Source organism: Pimephales promelas, chromosome 8, assembly GCF_988280905.1.
Source record: "Pimephales promelas chromosome 8, fPimPro1.hap1.1, whole genome shotgun sequence".
In the NCBI taxonomy this organism is placed as follows: Eukaryota; Metazoa; Chordata; class Actinopteri; order Cypriniformes; family Leuciscidae; genus Pimephales; species Pimephales promelas.
The window spans coordinates 27,275,657-27,298,427 of NC_142776.1; the positions used below are offsets into that span (position 1 = coordinate 27,275,657).

The 22,771-nt window shown below is 37.1% G+C and overlaps 2 protein-coding genes across 6 annotated transcripts; both read left to right on the forward strand.

Moving 5' to 3' along the window:
* Positions 1-7,359: 7,359 nt before the first annotated feature.
* Positions 7,360-15,466, forward strand: zranb2 (zinc finger, RAN-binding domain containing 2). Of its 5 annotated transcripts, XM_039647744.2 has the most exons (10): positions 7,369-7,665; positions 8,211-8,263; positions 9,118-9,226; positions 12,335-12,417; positions 12,515-12,591; positions 12,700-12,846; positions 13,049-13,191; positions 13,655-13,714; positions 14,174-14,326; positions 14,525-15,466. In XM_039647744.2, exons 1-10 carry the CDS (start codon positions 7,610-7,612, stop codon positions 14,577-14,579), a joined length of 936 nt encoding a protein of 311 aa, XP_039503678.2. In that variant the 5' UTR covers positions 7,369-7,609; the 3' UTR covers positions 14,580-15,466. The 5 variants fall into 5 exon arrangements, with proteins under 5 accessions (XP_088990376.1, XP_039503677.2, XP_039503678.2 ...); XM_039647743.2 differs by having other exon boundaries at positions 7,367-7,665; positions 14,174-15,466; XM_089134249.1 differs by lacking the exon at positions 7,369-7,665 and adding an exon at positions 8,017-8,108 and having other exon boundaries at positions 14,174-15,466.
* Positions 15,467-16,259: 793 nt separating this feature from the next.
* ptger3 (prostaglandin E receptor 3 (subtype EP3)) lies at positions 16,260-22,180 on the forward strand. Its single transcript, XM_039647771.2, has 2 exons — positions 16,260-17,209; positions 18,400-22,180. Exons 1-2 carry the CDS (start codon positions 16,355-16,357, stop codon positions 18,751-18,753), a joined length of 1,209 nt encoding a protein of 402 aa, XP_039503705.1. The 5' UTR covers positions 16,260-16,354; the 3' UTR covers positions 18,754-22,180.
* The last annotated feature ends 591 nt before the right edge of the window (positions 22,181-22,771 follow it).

Consider the following 22,771-nt stretch of genomic DNA (forward strand, 5'->3'; position numbering starts at 1 on the left):
CACACAGAAGGCATTGTGTATGTGTCATGTGTCCTTCACGTCCAGGAGCTACAGAGAATGTGTCGAGGGCAGAAGATCTGTTAACAACAGCTGTATAAGATGACAAGGAACAGAACACTGATGGCTCTATCGTGAGCCAGCTGTCCCTCAAAATCTTCCAGCATCAATCACACTGTCACTGATGCGCTGTTATATATCCTCCGCCACGGCGTCTTCAGGGGTCAACACGCTCAACTGCACCAGCGGTGCTCTATCCTGCTTAGTAAGGCTAACGTAATGTTTTCACCGTTTAACAGTCTACAAAATTGATGATGTTATCGCTAAGGCTAAGAAGCAATTGGGTATCGCTCTCAGGGAATATTAATTAGATATATGAAGATATTTATCAAAAGTTTAAAAAAAGGGTTTTAATTCTGTGATTTTCTTCAAAGCAATTACCCGACACTACCCAAGTATGATAGCGATAAGCATCTCGGTTGTTGAATGTATTACCTCGATGGGTGTCTTGCATTCAAAGCAGGAGTGAAGGATTTATTCTACCAACACAGAGGAATCAATTTGCTGCCAGATTCATCCATTACGTTAATATGTTCAAGTGGTCATTTGGTCTTCAGTAGCGATAGCATACAAGGAGGAGACTGGCAGACTGACGCCAGTGCTGGATAACCAGACCGTTGTCTGCCTCCATGCCCCATCCGCAGGGTAAAAGCTGCTGGATACGGGGGAAGGTGGCTTAACTGTCTCCAATTTAACGCCTCATTATGCAAATTGATCATCTCAATTGACCATCACTCTGATAATGGCAGGGCCAGACTGCAGGGGAGTTGAAATATTCCTCCAGAAAACATCAGTTAAATGTCCTGAGAGCTAAAAATAAGATTTGGATGTGAATTGAAGGAGACACTCTAGATGGTTTTCAATGGGGCATGACTATGCAGGGTGGCAATGAAGCTAAGAGTTACCTCAGTGTCCTGATGGTCAGAAACCCTGAAATGTCAACTATAATTTGGTTTTAAAGGACGGCTATGGCAGAAACTCTGCATGTTACGGCTGAGTTAGATGTTGGCCCTCTTGAAATGGTGTTTGGTGTTAACCTGTTGCTGCGAATTAAGATGATGTGCAAATAACGTGCAATTGCATGCCATTGGAAGCACCATGTGGATGAGCTGGCTCAGTCAGGGCTTAATTGCATTGATTGGGCCGGCCAGCTCTTCCTAATCTAGGATTATTATGATACATTAACAGCTGTGACTTGTTGTTTACAAGGCATTTATCAAGTGTTGTCAGTATAATGGGACAAATTCCCACCTATCACGTTTATCACTGACTGAATCAGCCCTGTCACATCCAGATGACGAACTAATCTGGGAAAAAGGCTAAATGGGAGCCTTCAGACGATACTCTAAAAATATCCTTTTTAAATCAGGAAAACAATCCAATTGTTTGTCCTATTTGATTGAAGCGAGACCATGATTTTATGTATGGTTTACATAATTGATGAGGACGCATGCATTGAACTGACTGTTCAATAATGTGCAGTAGAGAAAGTAATTCAGGTTAATGTGCTCACTGTGGGTTTGTACTTGAAGGGTTCAGGAAAGACATATAGTGTTGCAATGTTCCTCATGCAAAATTACAGTACATTTATTTGTGGTGACTAAACTGTTGCTAAATGACACTAGCCTCTGAGTGTCGGTGTAACATTGCTAATCAGTGAATCATTCAACTGAACACTCATTAAAACAGACCTGAGGATTTGACAAACGTGTTGCTCTACACAGAGAAGGAGGTTGCGATGAGTCAGTGTGTTTCCCCCCGTCTGAGTGAGGATGCTTCATATTCCACCGTATCGATTTCCGCTTCTTTTTGAAGTGGTTCCCGAAAGTGAATCATTCCAATTACACAAGAACTTGTGTGACAGCTCTGACAGAAACATTTGAATTATGACTGCAGTCGATCCATTGGCCTTGTTTGGGAATGAGGGGTTTGGATATTGCATTTTGCTCAGTCTCGCCGGCATGAGGGCACATGTTGTCATAGGAGATTGCCTTTCAATCTGTAAAATGCTTTATCTGTGCAACAATAGATCTGATTGTAGTACAATAGCTTTATACAGGTGGGAGCATACTTTTCACATTATGTTTTTCTAGCCATCAAGTGGTTATAGATTTTACAGGGGAGGTGTACCATCAAAAATATATTTTAATGAATGGGGTTGTAGTTAAATAGAGATGACTTTTAATATAACAGAAAATCAAGTTCATCAAAACCTTTAATTTTCATTATAATAAAAGTAAATAAGGACTAGGGCTATATCAAGCTCCAAAATGACCCCAAAACACACCATAAAAATATTACATACCACTTGCCCACAAGTGTTCTGACGGCCCATAGTGATTTACTCACCAAAATGTTGTTGTTGTTGTTTCATCATTGAATCAGTTGACTGGCCTGAATGATTCATTCTTGATTCAGACTGATCTGATTCAAATGTTAAATTCAATATGAAGGAGAAGAGGGTTTTTCTTTCTTACTGAATAAAGATTTACGTACATTTAATAGCACTTCTGCATCCTTTTTAAAGCTTAAAAAGTTTCATTTTTCTAAGTGAACTACTTTTTTCCTCATCACGCCCTGTCTAAACCTGGCTTTTGTATTAATGAAACACTAAATCAAATTAGTTGTTTGCACTAATCAGACGAAATATTGAGTGCAATGATCATGTTAAACTGAGATTTCTCGGTATACGTTACACTTTTGTAAGGGAGGGGCCTATTGAAACAGGTGACAGTGAGCAGAGTGTGCTGTTTGAACTAAAAAGGCTACTTCTGCATAGTACTGCACGCGTGACGCGTAACTGGGATTTTTGTGTAGCCTATAAATCTTATCAAACCGGGCCAATGTTAGCTGAATGCAGAAAAGTTAACTTCGTTTTAATGTACCATGAATCCAATGCAATACAGAGAATTTATATTGAATTTTATACTCCATGGTTATACTAAAGAAACGTTAGTCACAAAAACAGATAAAACAGACAGCCCTTGTTGTGTTTATGCTTCTTTTTAAAATTATATTAAATAAACATAACTGTATATAAAATTACATCTAAACATACGTGCGTTTCGTTTCAAAGACGGGAGGACAGTAAATTTTGAAGACTCTGCCTTAGTCCCATTTTCCTCGGTTTTCCTCCGCTTTAATCTCCACAACCGGATATGGACGAGCATCCTTGCGTCAAATGCGGAACTTATGCGTGCATATAGCCCGTAGCCACACATGTGTATCACTAAATTTGAGAGAGTTCAGTGATTTTCTGAACTAAAACTGACGCTTCATCTTTTGTGTGAAGTAAAATAAACTTTATTAAATTCAACACTATATGTTTGAACATCATTCGGACCTGGTCCAAAACAGCAGACTTGGTGGCTATTTATAAATAATGGATACATACAGGCAGATGGCAAATACGTTATAATAACTGTAATTAAACTACAAAACTATACCTGTTCCATCTTTATAGAGCACTCTGACTCTCTAGGCATTATTGTCTGACTCGAAATGAACAATAAATACTAATGTAAACTTGATTTGTCTATTGTACCCACTTAAGATTCTATGACCTGTTTAGTTTCACCCTGTGTAAAAACAAAAATGGTTTAGTGGAACAGGTTTCCATGCAATTTTCTAGTAAAGTCAACTAATTTGGGTTAAGAGTGTGATATCTTCATGAATGGTATCTCACCTTCTTTTTTTCACCCCCGCTGAATGATTTACTTTTATGACATGTGACAGGCCATTTTCATTTTCTCACCTCATAAGCATCACTTTATGTTATGCGATGTCACTTTACGTTACACTGTACATATTAACCGTTAAGCTTTCAAGCATGAGGTCACCTCTGAGAAGAGAAATGAAGACATGATAGCACTCATCTAGATGAGAATATTTATCTAGTGTCGCTGTCCTCCCTCCGACTTATTCAACGTACAAAAATCCATTGCAATGGAGCCCCACTGCGGATGACCTTCTGAATGAGAAGTGCTCCCATGCATTGACAATGAATATGCATTAGAGAGATTACAATGAGGTGACAAGGCAGGAGCTCTCATCCAAAAACCAGCACAGCTGGCAGCCAGCTTTCCTGAGCTACTCCTCACCTCTTACATAAGAGCACAGCAAGCTGACAACACACCTCACCATCCGCTCATGCAAACCAAAAGATCTCTGTCGCTGTTCTTGCCTGTCTCACTTTTGATTCGACAAGAGCAGCTGCAAGAACAACTTCCTTGCACAAGGAAGGAATTCATTGTATTAGTGCGTGGGGGAATACAAGCTTCTGTTATTAGCTCATGATGATGTTAAACCAAAGTGTCAAAGTAACAACTATCTTTTATAGCAGGAAAAGCTTCCACCATCTGTCAGACCCTGAAATCCCAGGTGGCTTCATATAGGGATTCAAACCTCTGTTGGTTGCCCTTCACTGTCAAAAAAGCACCTGAGTGGAACATCCCAAAGATGGCCAAGCACTGGACGGTGACATTCGCAAGCCCAAAAACTCATTTGCCCCCCTGTGATCGATTATTGCTGTTTGTTGTATCAAAGATTGCTTCCAAGTGCAAAGTGAGAGGGCCACATTTTACTATTTTGAATAGTAAAAATAAATAAATAAATCCACTCACAGAAGAGTGTTCTTTCTCATGATTCTACTAAAGCCTACTATTCATAAAGTTGTTCTTTACATTTCAACGAGCTCCTGCTGAAATGTGTATTTGTGTTTTTATGCACACAAACATGGTAGGAAAAGCTGATCTTAATATATTTACACACCATTTCTTGGTTGACAAATTTGATACAAAGGTGTGAGCTAAAAAGCATAAATGCAATATAAAATATGTCATTAAGTCTTTGTTGTTTACTCTTTAATATTTAACATATGTATAACATTCATCAAAAGACTCCAACCAAAAATGCGTTTAAATGGTCACGGCAAAATGTGGGCATCAGATATTTTTAAACACCATACTTGAAAAACAATGTGGGCACCCTGACTCATAAGCAATGCACCAGCTGTGCGAGAGACCTCTGAAACAGTGTGAGTTTGGCAGAGAATGGAGGACAGGCTTAGCTTGGTGAGTACCAGCAAGGATGGGTCCTATCTAAGTCCCTGCAGGACTGAGAACTCGCAGTGGGAGGAATGTCGCAGCTCCATCTGGCCCAGCAACGTGTGTGCCTTCATGCCGAACCGAACCAAGGTCTGCAAAATGTTGGCACAACGTGTGAGGCATTGCATAAGGATAGCATTTGAAAGGAAAGATTCAGCGATATGTCACCATATGTCTGTGGAAATCTGCATGTTCCTCACATATGGAAATGGCATGTAGGTCTGTGATTTTTACTCTTTTCTGTGATGCATGTGTAAATGTTAGCTTGGGAACAAGCCTGTGAGCACAGACATTGCTGCCAAATGTAGCCTAGCAGGCTGTTGTGTGGTGAACACAATCTGACATCTAGTGGACACATTTAAAGCACAAGTGTGAAAGTTAAAACAAAGAGATATAAAATATACAGTAAGCTGAATATTTTATGAATTAATAGCTACCTTTGAATTTTGTGGATTGGAAAAATAAACATTTTTGCATTCGTTGTATCTAGTGAATGCAGGTAAAGTGGGTCAATTTATGTTAAACGTGTCATTTAGATTATATACTTTTGTTAACTTTAAGGTCCTGCTATAATATTTTAATTTGAATATAGTTTATATAATGCATTGTTTGCGAGGTATAACAATTAAAACTTAATGAGATCATGCACTCGAGACACGGACACTCTTGTTTTAAGATGTACAATCCCCGATTTATCCAAAAAAAATAATAATCCTGTATCTCAATTTAAAAAAACATGATTTATTAACATTCAATAACATACAAACAAACACATTCAACAACATATTCCTTCCATGTGCAGGTAGATAGCAGGAACGAATTTACTAAATGACAACAATAAGAACATTGACTTTAGGCTTCTCTTTTACAGTTTTTTTATTCGCTTTGGTACTATTTTCACAAGTAAGGTGTACATTTTCAAAACTCTTAGTGCTAATATCACAACAGATCATCAAAAGTGCACTTTTTTCAAACATTTCATCATGTTTTCAACGGTGTTAGTACAATTCACACAATCACAAAGTATCCTTTTCACAACACAAAATAAGTGTTTCATCTACATTATTGTTTCATTCACAGTAACTGCCTTTCATAAAGCTCTTACTATCAAACTTTTGATTTGCATCTCTTTTTGTTCAGTTTAATACTTTTGTCTATTATTTAATCCAACAGATCTTAATGGTTAATCAATTACGTAATCATTTGGTAAACCTGTAGATTTTCATTTCAGCAATATACAGTATATGGATTTTGAGAACTACAGAAATAAAATTTGTGTTTCTATAAATAGGCCTATCAATTACGTAGATATATAAATATATTTAAATTACATGTAACCTAATGTTACAGTAAAACTATGTCTTTTAAAGTACTGTAGCATATTCATTTCAGCACTTCTAAGGCCGATTAGCTAGCTGCGTTACAAGTGTGATCAGTTTGGATTTTTGTACTAAGAGTTTTGAAAATGTACACCTTACTTGTGAAAATAGTACCAAAGCGAATAAAAAAAAACTGTATTTTACTCAATGAGAACAACGCGTTTCGCATAGCGTAAGAGTGTTCTTATTATTATAATTTACATTCAACAACATATTTAATAACCCAAAAGCAATCAGTTATTCCTCAATGCATGTGTAGTAGGCTACCTACAATTTAAAACAACTATAACGTAGGTAGGCAGACAGACAGACAGACAGACAGACAGACAGACAGACAGACAGACAGACAGACAGACAGACAGACAGACAGACAGACAGACAGACAGACAGACAGATAGATAGATAGATAGATAGATAGATAGATAGATAGATAGATAGATAGATAGATAGATAGATAGATAGATAGATAGATAGATATTATTCTAATTGTATTATTTATGAAAATCTCTACAAACATAGCCTAACTTGCTAATATGATTATGAAGTCATGAAAATGATTCATGAAGTGAATTAAAACGGATTTGTAGTGTCTATTTATTTTTTTTATTTTTTTGCAATCAGGAGTAGGCCTATGACTTGTTTGATCTGCCTCGCGTTGGCTAGTTTAGACAAAGGCATTAGAAAATGATCGAATTAGACCACGTATAATGCGTAAGGTTGTCCTGGTTCACGTGAAGTTTGTGGCTGTGGTTCAAAACCTAGCAAGTCGCCTACTAAGGCAGCATTCCTTGGTGTCTGCAATCCGCCTGCCGGGTCCACGGTCGTGTCCAAAATTTACGAAGGGAAGCACGAAACAGCCAATGAGATTTGAGACGCAACCATGTGTGTCTTTCGGTGTAGCAAACGAATCCTCGCATAATATACGCTCTCCCACACTCAAAAAAGTGTTGTTTTTGACGTACGTTTAATGTTGAAACTCGGTAGTGTTGGTGTTTTAAACACACATTGTTACTCGTAAGGTGTTAATTTCTTTGGATCATTGTGGCGGGGGCAACTGAGAGGACGAATATGTCCGGGAAGAGTTTTCGCGTTAGCGACGGAGACTGGATCTGTCCCGATAAAAAGTAAGACTTGATACATAGTGGTTTATTTAAAAAGCGTAATGATGAATATGTTTGCAGTTCTTTAAAGCCTAAACGTGTGCGAAATCAGTGTTGGACGAGAGAAGCCCACATGCTACTGTTAGCATAGCTGCTAGCTAATGTTAGCTTTAGCGCGCGTTTGTAGTGTGTGAATGGGCCTGTAAACTCCATTAAAAGCGTAATTTCCTAAACTCACTTCTGTCCTCTAAAACACTGGTAATCAAGTGCTTTTTAGAGTTGCGCAATTAAAATTATTGGGTAAACATTAACCATTAGCTAGTCAGATGTGTGCGCAAGTCAGCTTACTAACTGCCATTATATCGTCTACATTAGAAAATGCAGTGACATTGGGCTAATTAACTTTTAAATAAATAAATGTATTTTTGTGCCCCACTGAAGCGTATATCTTTTGTTTGAAAGTGTCGGTGAGGTAGCTTGTTCATTGTGTGTATGAATGTTGATTGGTGATTATAATAATGTCGTCTTGAGATCTAACTAGTTTTATCTTTGTAACATCTAACGTTAAGGTGTGGAAATGTCAACTTTGCTAGAAGAACGAGCTGTAACAGATGTGGCAGGGGTAAGTAAGTTATACTACCTTGTGTATAGTCATTACGTTTTGTATTTAGATGCGTCACACTGTGAGTATCCATACACTGTGGGGTAGTTCAAAGTTCCAAAAAATTATGTTACCATCATGTTGTTGCACATCCATAAGACTTCTGTTCATCTTCGAAACACAAATTAACTTATTTTAATGAAATATGAGATTTTTCTTCCTACATTTAAAGTCTATTCAGCCTTGTGGTTCAACAAATTCATATAGATTGTGAAAGGAATTCAAATTCAATGTGTATATGGATTATTTAAAGTCTTAAAGGAATAGTTCAATACATATTCTGTCATCATTTACTGACCCTCAAGTTATTTCAAACCTGTATGAATTTCTTTCTTCTGATGTACACAAAAGAAGATATTTTGAAGAATGTCGGTATCCAAACAGTTGTTATATCCCAGTGAATTCCATAGTATTTTCTTCCTTCTATGTAAGTCAACGGGGCCCATCGACTGTCTGGTTAACGACATTGTTTAAAATATCATCTTTTCTATTCAGCAGAAGAAATTCATACAGGTTTGAAACAACATAGGGTGTGTTAATGATGACAGAATTTTCATTTAAGTGAACTATTACTGTAATACAAATTCTTTATTTATTTTCTCCTTATAAACGTTTGAACTGTCAAGAGTTTGGAGTGAATAGACTTTAATGGAGGGACGAATTTCTTTGATTTCATTAAACATGTCTTAATTTGTGTTTCGAAAATGAATGAAAGACTTGATTTGACACAAGTGAGTAATAGAATTTTCACTTTTGAGCGAACTATCCCTTTAAAATGATTAGTCTAAACTAATTAGTCAATGCTCTTTAAACAGAAAAGACAACTGAAGCAAAGATGATGAAAGCGGGGGGGACAGAGATTGGAAAGACCCTCGCTGAGAAGAGCAGAGGTCTCTTCAGTGCAAACGACTGGCAGTGCAAAACGTGGGTATTGCTACAATTTACAAATGTCTTAATTATACTTCCAATGTGTACAGTTACAGTATCTCACAAAAGTGAGTATACCCCTCACATTTTAGCAAACATTGTAGTATATCTACTCAAGGGACAATACTATAGAAATGAAACTTGGATATATTTTAGAGTAGTCATTGTGCTGCTTCAATCGCAGCATTTACTGTCCTCTGAAAATAACTCAACACAGCCACAACAAAAATGAATACACTTAAGTGAACATGTCAAAAGTGAGTACACCCTAAGTGATAATAGCTGGACGTCATTTAACCATGCAAAGCCATATGTCCTATTCATCATGTTCACGTTTTGTCGGCTTGACAGGACCATCCAAATTGTTGTATCTTGTATTAGAGCAGTTAAAATTTGTGCTTTTGAGTACAATTCTCTTATTGACCACTGGATGTTCAACATGGCTACTCATGGCAAAGAACTCTCTAAGGATTCGTGAATTAGAATTGTTGCTCTCCACAAAGTTGACCTAGGCTATAAGAAGATTGGTAACACCCTGAAACTGAGATGCAGTACAGGCCAGTGTCATACTGAGGTTTTCCAAGATGGGTTCCACTCAGAACAGGACTCGCAAGGGGCAATCAAAGAAGTTAAGTCCTCGTGCTGTGCGTCAAGTGCTGAAGTTGGCTTCATAAAAACAGACGCATGAGTGCTGCCAGCATTGCTTTAGAGGTTGCAGAAGGTCAGCTTGTCACTGCTCAGACCATACGCTGCACACAGCAACAAGTCGGTTTGCATGGCCATCAATCTAGAAGGAAGCCTCTTCTGAAGCTGGCTCACAAGAAAGCTCACAAACAGTTTGCTGAAAGCAACCTGTCCAAGCACATAATTCCTTGAACCGGCTTGTCCTGTGGTCTGATGAGACTAAGATAAACTTGTTTAGCTCAGATTGTGTCCAGAATGTGTTGTGCAGGGTTCCCACGGGTCCTTGAAATCCTTGAAAGTTTGTGAATCAGATTTTTTTTGTTTTCAAGGCCCTGGAAAGTTCTTGAAAATAAATATACATAGATACAGGTCCTTGAAAGTGCTTGAATTCATTTTGTGCAAGAAGTTTTCTGGGAAAAAAATCCATATTATTCTGTAACAATGTATCTTACATATACATAATGTAACCTTGCTCTCTCACTTGAAATGTGTCCCCACATTAAGTCCTTGAATTTGAGGGTATTGGACCTGGAAAGTCCTTGAAAGGTCCTTGAATTTGATGTTAACTAAGGTGTGGGAACCCTGGTTGTGATGCCCTGGTGAGGAGTACCAAGACAATTGTGTTTTGCCTATAGTCAAGCATGGTGGTGGTAGCATCATGGTGTGGGGCTGCATGAGTGCTGCAGGTATTGAGGAGATGCACTTCATTGGATTCCAATATGTACTGTGACATTCTAAAGCAGAACATGATGCCCTCCCTTCAGAAACTGGGCCGAAAGGCATGATGACAACTGCCTTGTTGAGGAAGCTGAAGGTGATGTAGTGGCCAAGTACGTCTCCAGACCTAAAAACTATTGAGCACCTGTGGCTTACCCTCAAGCGGAAGGAGAAGTGCCATGTGTCCAATGTCTAACATCCAGCAGCTTGATGTCATTATGAAGGAGTGGAAGAGGATCCCAGCAACAATCTGTGCAGCTTTATTCAAATTCCATGGACATGAAGATTAAGGCAATGCTAGATGACGATGGTGGTCACAAAATATTGACACTTTGGACACAGTTTTGACATGTTCACTTATAGTGTATTCACTTTTTTTGCCAGCTATTTTGATAATAATGGCTGTGTTGAGTTATTTAACGAGGACAGTATATACTGCTATACAAGCAGCACAATGATTACTCTAAAATATATCCAAGTTTCATTTCTATAGTACTGCACTTGAGTAGATGTACTTGATTGAGATACTGTAAATTAGATGTGATGGTAAAGTAAACCATTAGTTCCAACTCGTTTATATTTTGTTCTATCTGCCTAATGAAGCAGAATATATGTCCACAGTGTAATGATATCCTGTCATGAATTGGGTCAGTTTACTTGAAAATGTAAAAAATTAGTGAACATGTATCCCTCAAAAAAGTTTTTTGTGTAATACTGGTCCGGTTTTATCCAGTTTCTATTTTTAGTATTGAAGGTTTGAATGGACAGTTTGGTACTGAAAGGTCGTTGTTCTGCAGATTTAGCCTCAATCAAACTTAATCAAACACTCCTGTGAAATTCAAACCAAATGCACTCTGGAAACTCATACTTCCGAGTCGAGGGTCATTCATTCAATTTGGATGCAACATGGAAATACCCTAAACAAAATAATTATATTCTTGACAATAAACCCAAACAACTGCATTTTAGTTTAAAATAAAAATAGTATTTTTTTTTGTCACAAAACTTAAATAATTAAATAACTAAAAATAATTATTCGTGGCATCACAACAAAATGTTTTTTACATAAAGCATACTGCGAAAGTTGAGTGATTAACTTTACACCTTCTACACACTTGCTTTCAGCTCACTGGTCTCTATATAGATTAATTACGTAAAATATATATGTATATATTTTACGTTATAGATCAGTGTTTCTGCCATGCTCATAAAAGTCACAAAGACCCTGTTTACACCTGGTATTTAAATGCATTTTGGTCAATCAATCACAAGTGGTCGACCCTAAATACAGGTGTAAAAGTAGTTGAAAACTTTTATAGTGTAAATACTCACATGGTCGAATGTGTTCGAATAGCCACAAAAGACCTCCTCTCTGCCTACTGACCTAATGTGTACTGTAAACATAATGAGAAGTGCGTAGCCAGATGGGATTTAAACTGTCTTCTTAAGACCCAAGTTTTGGTTTGAAGATGAAAAATGTACGCATCTTAATATCAGGTGTAAACAGGGCCAAAGTCTTAGAATTCATGTGTGTGTGTGATTTGGCATGGAATCACACACTCTGCAGGTCAGTGGCCCTCCGGGACCAGCAATCACTGGTTTATATTCCCAAATCCAACCCATATTGGACTATAAGCTATTTGTGTATTTTCAATTCACCAAAGTTATTCATTTCTGAACTTGGTCTTGTGTATTTAAATCTAGGTGTGGCAATGTAAACTGGGCCAGAAGATCAGAGTGCAACATGTGTAACACTCCTAAATATGCCAAACTGGAGGAAAGGACAGGTATGCTTTGTCTGTTCAAAATAGAAGGCTAGTATAATTTTTTGCATATTGATGGAATTTTTGGTTAATGCCATGTGCTTGATGCATGCCTCAACAGGATACGGTGGAGGATTCAACGAGAGAGAGAATTTAGTCTACAATGAGCGAGAGGAGTCTGATGGCGAGTATGATGAGGTCAGTAGGAATTGTTCAGTCTACAGAGATGAGTAGTTCTTTTTATTAATTAAGAACAGATTTATGTCATTTTTCGTCATTTAATTATTTTGTCGGCCTTCTGGACAGTTTGGGCGCATAAAAAAGAAGTATCGTGGGAAAAGTAAGAAGGACACTGAAAAGAAAGAGGAACCAAAAAAAGAAGAGAAAAAAGATGATGTTGACGATGATGAGGAAGACGAAGATGAAGGAGATCTTTCAAAATACAAACTTGATGTAAGTGATTTTTTTTTTTTAATTTTGAAGAATTTTATTAGTTATATTGACCACACTATCAATTTATTTACTTGTAAAAGTACTGCAGTCATACAGATAGGATTTGAATTTCAAATTGTAGTAGAGTGCAGGGTGAACAAATCCTTGTATCTTTAGCATACTGTCGCAGTTTTTGATGTGCTTTTATTTTTTACCCTATTAGGATGATGATGATGACGATGATGAAGAAGATGCCGATTTGTCCAAGTATGATTTGGATGCTAGTGATGAGAAGAAAGGGAGTCCGTCGGGCTCCTCACATTCATCTTCTCGCTCGTCCAGTTCAAGTTCCCGGTCTAGGTCCAGGTAAAAGGGTACAGGTCAAGGGTAACTCCAGGCAAATGTCAGTATCAGCTCAAATCTTTATTCAAATCTTATCATTAATCTGCTTTAATGTTTAATTTATTTTTCTTTCCCTTTTTGCTTCCTTTTAGTATTTTGAAAAATATATATATATAGATATATATATTGTCTTTTTCAACTGCATTTTTGATTCTGACATGATAGTATAAAACTTGATGCTATTTGACAAACAATCATGTAAATTCAATGCTCTGTAATTTTTTAAGTAATTCATGCCATTAACACTACTTAGAAAAGGGTTTAAAGATTAAACAAAATGTTTGATAGTAGATAGTCTGAAGTAGATATTTTTTTCTGAAAAATGTCAATTTTTCATCAGAAAATCAAGGTTTTCATCAGAATGTCTTTAACTTTCAGAAAAATTGGAAATTTGTGGTGTGTTTTTGTTGATGCCCGTGTTTTGCAGATCCCGGTCCAGGAGCTCATCCAGTTCCCGATCTCGCTCTCGCTCCAGGTCCAAATCCAGGTGAATGAGGTCACATGCACTCTCCAGGAGAGAGAGTGCGTGTGTGTGAACAGCCAATGGCTGTAGTGAACTTAAACAGAAGTCGACTATTGATCTCTGTTAATAACATGAGGGAGCAGTGAAATGTAGTTTTTAATCTTTGGGAGTTTTTGCACAGGATTTTTTTAAAAAATGTTTGTTCAGTTTATCTGATAACACTTTGACATCTGACCGGCAATTATAGCTTCAAGTTGTAAAACTCTTGATGGGTTCTGCTTTGATGGGTTCTTTTGAAAAGTTCAGCTGGTCAGACCTGCAGCTTTGGTCTTTTTTCCGAAGTTTTAGTATTTACTGTAATATTTAGAGGGCTGTGGATGGATGTTTTCTTCATATGTCTGCCCCTTTGGTAGTGTTATTAAAGTAATCTGTATAGCGATATTTGTTGACCTCATGTGAATGCTTATTTATCCCCTTTGAAAGATCCAGCTCCAGATCAGGAAAGGGCTCTGCTTCCTCAAAGAAGAGGTCTCGTTCCCCTTCATCATCACCTGAGGGAGGTCAGAAGAGAAGTCGTTCCAGGTCCTCCTCTGGTGGCCGCAAAAAAAGACGCTCACGATCGCGCTCGTCTGAAAGGTTTGGTGTAACACATGGTGTCCTGGATATCAGGCGTCCTTCTGCATTATACACTGGGCTCAGTGCTAATACAGTACATCATTGAAACACATGTGCTTTTCTCTGTACAAAACTTTGTTCTTTGTTTTGATATCAAGAGATAAATCATTTAATCAGTCATGGTCCTTCTCCTTGTCTCTTTCTTCTATCTCTCTTTAGGCGCAGAGACTCATCTGGATCGTCCCACTCTGGCTCAAGCTCAAAACAGAAATGATTAACAAAAGAAACCAATCTTTCTAAAACTGCATGTTGTTTTTTCCTACTCCGGTTTTGTTTTTTGTTTTTTTTTGTTTTTGTTTTTTGTGCTATTGCAACTACCCCACTGTTTGAGTTCACATTGATTTTCATGAACAAAAAGAAACTTGCGCACGTTCACACAACCTCCTCTCAAAAAAAATCTTGTTTTTTTTTTTTTTTTTTTTACATCTAGCTAAATCTTTCAACAGCATTATTCAAGGTGTTAGATCTATAGCTTAAGTGGGTTTACAGAGAAACAAGTCTGTGACTGTATAAATGGCACACATCTCCTGGACATCAAAATATGTAAATTTATATGGCAGAAGTAGTTTTATCCATTCATTGTCAGACATTACTGTAGTCCAAATAACCAGTTTAACAAAATAATTGTTGATTAAAAAGACACTCATCAGATGCTGGTTTTGTAGATATTTTGTGATTTAAAACACTTCAAGAAATATTGATGGTTTAAACATTAATCACGTCAGCAATGCCAGCATCTGAAAGTTAATAAGTGATTTTCCTCTGATTGTGTGCGTTAAAGGTAAGTATGTTTTTTTTATACTTGTAGAGATTATTTTCTTCTGTTAAGACAGATGAAATGTTCATTTTGTTTGTCCTTTTTTGTCTTAATTTTGAGATTCATCACTTGTTGAATTAAGAAACGTTTTAAAGTGCACAAACTAAAATTACTTCTGTCGTAAATTACTGGTTATGTTTTTTTTCCGTGGTAAAATCAAATTGGGAACATGTAATCTGAAATATTCAACCACCCCCTTCTGACATGAAATATGAAAATGTTTTACTGTTCATTAACATGACTTGACAGTGTAATCAACATGAATAAACACTTGTTAATCTGAATCTCTTGTTTGCAGTCTTTTTTGTTTTTTCCATGTTTATTGTATTGTGAGATGTGATGAGAATTTTTCTCCCCAATGTCTGCCTCCCAAGGGGAGACAAACTCCCAGAGGCTACCACACTGCTACTTACGTGGAATTTTAGTGATGTTTGTGAAATTACACATCAATTTATGCTTTATGTCCTTGTCTATTTTATAGATTTTTTTTTATTACGAGTCTGTATGAATTACAGTTTTCGAGCAAAATACGCATACGGTTTGCGCATTATAACGACGAGTTGCTGTGAATCGTTTCTCATGCGCTAGATGGCACTTGTTGTGTTCAAACATCTGAGCTGGTGATGCAGGTGATGAACATTATCGAATAAAACATTTAAGAGTTTATCTGTATCCCCGTTTAGAGATTTGCCTATAACCAAAGTTATTTATTATTATTATTATTATTATTATTGCGATCTTAAAACCTAAGATCTCCTTGAATTTTTTTTCTAAAAGAGTTCACCCACTAAAAAGTCTGTGTAAAATTAATTCGGTCATACAGAAACGAATGTGTTCCATCTGCTTTGGTTGAAGGCCACATTTTCTTTTTTCTGATATAGCAACCCCGACCAACAAAAAAAAAAACATTACTGAGTTCTCATTTGGAACTGAGCTACACTTGTAGCTTGTATATGCTATATTAAAACCGTATTGTTGAAATAAATATATTCTTTTTGGAACTTTAACTTCTGTTGTCTTTATCAGCATATTTTACATTTCCATAAGGGTCCCGCCTCTGTGTTTATAGCGCGCGCTCGGACAGCAGAGCGCACAAAGTGAGACGGACTTCACTGAGGACTCTACTTGTTTCAAAGGGCTACTGTGGCCATGAACACGCTCCCTGAAAAAGGATGGCATCCAAATGTCAGTCTTCAGATGTCTTGCCACAAAACCTGACTGCTGGAACCATGACGTGGGTTAAGAACGTCTCCAAATCTTCGCAGGACAGAACGGGCAGCGGCGCCAGCTGTGGCTCAGTGTCCGTGTTTTTCCCCATCGTTATGATGATCACTGGAATAGTCGGAAACTCTCTCGCGATGCTGCTAGTTTCTAGTGCATACAGAAAAAAGGAAAACAAAAGGAAGAAATCCTTTTTGCTTTGCATCGGCTCGTTGGCGTTAACTGATCTTTTCGGTCAACTGCTTACAAGTCCGATTGTCATTTCTGTGTACAGAGCAGATCTGAAATGGAAACGCGTGGACCCATCGGGAACTCTATGCGCCTTCTTTGGGGTGTGCATGACCACTTTTGGCTTGTGTCCTCTCTTTTTAGCCAGTGCCATGGCCATTGAAAGGGCCTTGGCCATCACTGCTCCTCACTGGTACTCACATTACATGAAAACCAGCGTGACCAAGCAGGTTCTGGTCATCATTTGGTGTCTAGTTTTGATCTTTGCCTTATTGCCCATTGCTGGGGTTGGGCAGTACACTTTGCAGTGGCCAGGCTCTTGGTGCTTCATAAGTACAGGTGACAAGGACATAACGGGAAATACGTTTTTTGCCACGACCTTTGCGGCATTGGGGATATTTTCTTTACTTGTTACTTTGTCTTGTAATGTTATGACCATTCATGCATTGGTTACACGTTGCAAAACGAAGCCAAGCTCGACCCAGTCGTCCAAGCAATGGGAAAGGTTAACAACAGAGACTGTTATTCAGTTGATGGGCATTATGTGTGTGCTGTTGACTTGCTGGTCACCTTTACTGGTATGTATCATATCAGCCTTTGCCAGACACACTTACTGTAGGCTAGATATCAGATGAAAGCTTGCAGTGTCATTCCTGCTCAAACTTTAATGTACCCTGCTCCAGAAAGCCTCAACTGATATTGGATAAAACTGAATATATGAATTTCTAGAGTGAACTCCACAGGTATTTACTAGTACTGTACATGTTCACTGTAAAAAAAAAATATGTATGATCAATAAGTTATGACAACATGTTTATACAAGATACAACTCATTTTTAAATTCAGGTTGAGCTGAAATGTCTTACATCCAAGTTGATTGTACTTAAAAATTGAAGATGGCAAACATTTTTTACAATGTTGAGGAGGACTACTTGTTACCAGAATGTTTTTTTAGCATTCATTTGAGATTAGTTACTGTTTACCCTGTGATTTCTATCCAAAAAGAGTAGCTGTTGGTGACATTGCAAAAAATCTGCAAAAGTTTTTCCCAGTTAGCTACACTGTAAAACAAATATTGTTGGTTTAACTTAAAAGGTAAGTAACCTGGTTGCCTTAAAATAAAAGTTGTAATTTTTGTAAAGTTGTATCTGTAACCAGACAGTTTCTGGTCTCATTGACTTCCATAGTAGGAAAAAAATATACTATGGAAATCAATGAGACCAGAAACTGTCTGGTTACCGATATTCTTCTAAATATCAAAAAATCGGCTTAATACGTTCGAAAATGGTAAAACCCAACTGTTTAACTCTGGGGGAGTGGTAAAATGAGCCTATTTCCAAAAAAAGTGGAGTATCGCTTTAAGTGAGCGTTATTTGAGCAAAGGGTAATTTAAATGTAAAATTAGGGGAATCAGATTACTGCACAAATAAATATCCAATTTTAGTCAATACATATCCAATATCAGCTGATAGTGATTATTATTTAAAAAAAAAAAAGAGACAAATATCCATATCAGCTTTTCCCGGAACTAAGAGTACTGACCTTTTATTACCTAAAACATAAAAAAAATGCCAAAATATTTAATGAACAAACCTGCAGGGGTGTAAAATTTTGTGAATGACCGGCATTCAGAATTACAGAAATCTGCAGAGCAGTCTTTGGAAGTCCATTAGCACAAATCATTTTTCTTAATTTCGAATGAAACAAAAGACATTTTTGTAATCATACATAATATGCCCATTTTGGTGTGTCTCCTTCCATTCTGTAGGTCCTTATGTTGAAGATGATCTCGACCCACACATCCTCCCATCAGTGCGGTTCTGCTGCTGTATCTCTCTCACCCCAGGACTTACAGATGGACTGTAATTTCTTTCTCACAGCCATACGTCTGGCCTCGCTCAATCAGATTCTAGATCCGTGGGTTTACCTGCTCCTGAGGGAGATCCTCCTAAAGAAGTTCTGCCAGGTGGCCAGCGCAGTATCCAATTGCTCACTGAACGTGAAGAAGGAAACCCAGAGTCCTGATGCCCTAAATAAAAAGGCCATTCAGAATGAGAATGTTCACAAACAGTCCCTGAACATGGAGAACAGTAACTTGAATGGGGGTCAAGAGGAACAGTGACAGTTGTGCAAAAACTGAATGGGAATAAAACAAGGAATAAAATGACAAAGGGTATACCCCATGATCAGAAAAATGATGAGGTGGAAACTTTCTGTGGATTGGTGCATTGATGTCATCAGCGTTTTACCGCAAACCCATCACTTTTTTGTGTCACCGTCACAGTCAACACATTTATTTTGTTCAGAGTCACTCGGCGACCTTTGAAGTGAAAGAAAATGGCAAGACCTTAAAATAATGACATATGCAGGGTTCCCACTGACATATTGTAAAAAAAAAAATAAAAAATACACAAGTTAAGATGAAATTTCTGAGTGGTGCATTATAATTTAAGTTCAGCTTGTAATTATTTTATAGAAAAAGATATTTCAAATAAAAACAATGAAAACAAATTATTGGGGATCCTGCATATAGAACAGCAATACTGGAAAATTAGATTTAGTTAAAAGCAAAATCATAAACTGAAGTTTTCCAGTTCCCATGCGACTATATTCAGCACATTATACTTTTACTCACATGCCAAGTGCAAGAAAAAAAATTGAAGGAATGTTTCTTGACGCTAATTTATGATGTTATGTAACTTTGCAGTAAAGTGCTGAATGTTCTCAAATACCTCCTGCTTTGCATATTTTCATTTTGTTGTGTGCATTTCTCAATGCCAAGCCTGCAGGACTCTTTTTGAAGTTGATAGCCATAAACATGTCTATGTTTAATTGAATTCCATGCTTGAATTTTTCAGTTGGATTTCTGAGTGAAGTTATAGAGCGAATGGCTCTAATTCAATAGTGTTGATATGATTCTGGCCTTAGAACAGCTCTAATTTTTTGATGCACAGAGTGCCTCAAGGTGCTGCATCTATTATCCGCAATATTCTTGATAACATCCGTTGTGGTCATAACCAAAAGCCTTTAAAATTCAAGTGGGAAGCAATTTCAACAAATGATGCGGAGTCATTCATGGAAATTGCTTTTCATACCAGTCATTGTAAAGAGGCCATTAAAACTTTGGTCTTTCCATATTTTGCATCCTTTTATGTATGTAAGATTTGAGGTCGGTTGACTTTATGAAAGATATTTAATGAGTAGTTTAATGTCACACATGGCTAAAAAAAGATGGCATGCAGTAATTTTTGTTTGTGTAATTTTAATTGAACATGCATAAATTATTGACAAGGATGACTGAAGCTGTTCTTCTAATTGGGCTCTTCAGATTCGCATCTGTAGGCTAATCATGCATGAGTGTGACTGAGCATCATCTTAGCATATTATATATTTTCACTGTCCAGTTTGTTATTGTTATAGAAAGGGATCATTAATTATGCTAAACAGCAGGTTATATTCATGGCAAATGCAAATACATTTGTGATGTATTAAACAAATTTAGAAGTAAAAAGGCACATTTTAAGATTCTATTCAAAGATTAATTATGATCTGTAATTTGTTAATTTGTTTTTATTAAGCTCTGCCTTTGTGCCTCAAATTCTTTGAAACCAGCTTAAATCTCCAGGACACTGAAAATGTCTATAGTAATGATCGTACACTATACAGATTAAAAGAAAACGAGCGAGGAAGATGCCACAGCAGTATCTGGGAAAAAGGGAGAGGAAATGTAATTTATTTCATAGAGCTCTGACCTCTATGAAATACATCAATGTAAAGAGGTGGCATGACCAGAAATCACATTTGGAAGATTGCAGGAAATTGCTGGTATTGTGTTTCCACCAAAAAGAGCTTTTGGCAAATCCAAATAATAACCTTGTGAGAAAACACTGATTTCTGATACTGTTTGTAAATGGATTTAACATTTGACATATGCTCCCAGGCAGTGATTACGGAGTAAAATTAATGAATCTGACATGGGACCTAATTAATAGTGAAATGAACGTGGCTCCGGCTGCACTGTCAGACGCGATTAACTTGGTGTTGCGCACTTGGGTAGCTGCTGAATGAGCAAATGGAAAATAGTATGACTGCATAATGTTTAATAGCTAAATTAAAAGTCCAAATGCAGGTCTGCGATCAGCTCGCTTGTGCATTGAGCTGATAAACAAGGTCCGACTTGTGACCATTCAGTGCTTTCTGCGTATGAATATAACTGAGATTCTTAACAAATCCAACATCAAATCTGTTCAGAACATTGTATTTATGTTGCCAACGGCATATAATCAGATTTTCTTTCACATAGAAAGGTTTATTTTATATCACCCACCTAAACCCATTTGTCTTTCTTTCTTAGAGAGCTTTTAATGTTTAAGAAATCAAAAGCAAACTAAAAGTATTTTAATGTATTCAGAAGACATATAAATAATGGAAAAGTTGTGTGGACTTCTTTGTAAATGCATGGGGGGGAGGGGGGGGTTAACCATTAATTGAACCGTTAATTAACCATTAATTCATTTTCCAAACCTGTAAATATTTGTTGGTTTAACTTAAAAAGGTGAGTTGGTTAGGCCTGTATACCTTAAAATGTTGAGTTCTTTTAAATAAAAAATTGTAGTTAATACAATAGATATTATTTTAAAACTCAAAATATTGTGTTAACTGAACCACAAGTTGATCTGACAAAAGAAAAAAGTTGTGATAAAAAATTATGAAAAATATTTTTTTTTTACATGAGGAAAAAATCTGTAAATGTACCACGTGAGAAAGAAAGTCGTGTTAATATTTTATTATGTAATGCAAAGATGCATTTTTAAGTGTGATTAAGGGTCAATAGTTCTTAAGTGGATCTAGAACACAAGATGAACCATTGATTTATCTGTAATCATAATTCATTGTATATGTGCAGGTAATAAGAGCTACCAGGTTTGTTTGCATGTGAAGCCACCAGCAAATCATTTTGGCTCATAGCCCACCTGTGAATGTCCTAATGCCAGATGCCAAATCACGAATGCTACGAAGTGTGGCAAGTCTGCATTAAAAATAACAGGGTTTCATGAATGTATTACGAGTTTTACATTTATTTATGTTGTAAGACAATGACAGCTCTGGCTGTGAACCCGGAGTCTCGGAGCTGTACACGCTAAGCTTGTATCAACAGATGGTCGTGGTGCTGCTTGTGTGTTTTTGATAAAAGATGTTTGCATATTCTTGCAACTGTTTGACATGTCTGCTAACTGCTCTGATGTGCTTGCCTTGTACAGTAATTGTGCCTCTAAAGTGTATTATTATTTGATTCTGTGCTGCCTGTTTTTTCCATTCAACGGGATGGACTGTGTTTCATGCCATTATCATAATTTAATTGGGAATGGGGTTTGGCATATACCAAAGTGCTTCTGTAATAGTAAGCACCCCATCCACATTTTGCAAGAGTCATTTGACACGGTTGCAACATTTTATATTTTGTTGCTGAGGAATTATTTCAAATGACTATTTTGTTCAGGAACTTGTTCAAATCATTGTATTCTAATAATACATCTAGTGCTATATAACCAGGTGCTGGTTCTTTATTGATTCATGAATAATATTATTTTTATTTGGCTATATGGGAGATGGCTTTGTCATTTACAATCTGTATATTAACACTGTTCCTATAGTGGGGGAAAAAACTATACCAAAATGTAGGCTAGGCTATGTTAAATATTTGTGTTTTACACTCAGTACAAATCCATTAACATTTATTTACTGACATATCGCTCGAGACTTACTGACATAAATAGGGGAGAGCGAGGCACAGCCTAAAGGTCTGTTCACACCGGGAGGAATTTCGCACACGATATTTGCCGACGTTTAACGCCTCGTGACTAAACAATGGGCGCCAATGTGCTTGTGCACACCGACGCAGGAAAAGCCACGAGTAAAAGCGTAATTTTTTTTAAAAACGCCTCGGGTTCGTTTTTTTTTTGTTGTTGTTTGTTTGATGCGCCTCTTCAAAAACTATCCAACCAATGAGATTGGCGCTTTTGGTGCTTCTGAAGTTATAGTAAAACACAACCGGGAGCTCTCAAACACAAAACCGACCGATCTTACCGACCACACATAACGGCGAAGAAGATATACGCCACCGTCTACACTGCCGGAAG

What these genes read in the sequence shown, in the direction of transcription:
- zranb2 (XM_039647743.2), top strand. Translation starts at nt 7,610, where the DNA reads ATGTCCGGGAAGAGTTTTCGCGTTAGCGACGGAGACTGGATCTGTCCC. An exon ending in CTGTAACAGATGTGGCAGGG is followed by an intron (nt 8,264 to 9,117) that starts GTAAGTAAGTTA and finishes CTCTTTAAACAG; the next exon opens with AAAAGACAACTGAAGCAAAG. An exon ending in AGTTCCCGGTCTAGGTCCAG is followed by an intron (nt 13,192 to 13,654) that starts GTAAAAGGGTAC and finishes CGTGTTTTGCAG; the next exon opens with ATCCCGGTCCAGGAGCTCAT.
- ptger3 (XM_039647771.2), top strand. Translation starts at nt 16,355, where the DNA reads ATGGCATCCAAATGTCAGTCTTCAGATGTCTTGCCACAAAACCTGACT. An exon ending in CTTGCTGGTCACCTTTACTG is followed by an intron (nt 17,210 to 18,399) that starts GTATGTATCATA and finishes TCCATTCTGTAG; the next exon opens with GTCCTTATGTTGAAGATGAT.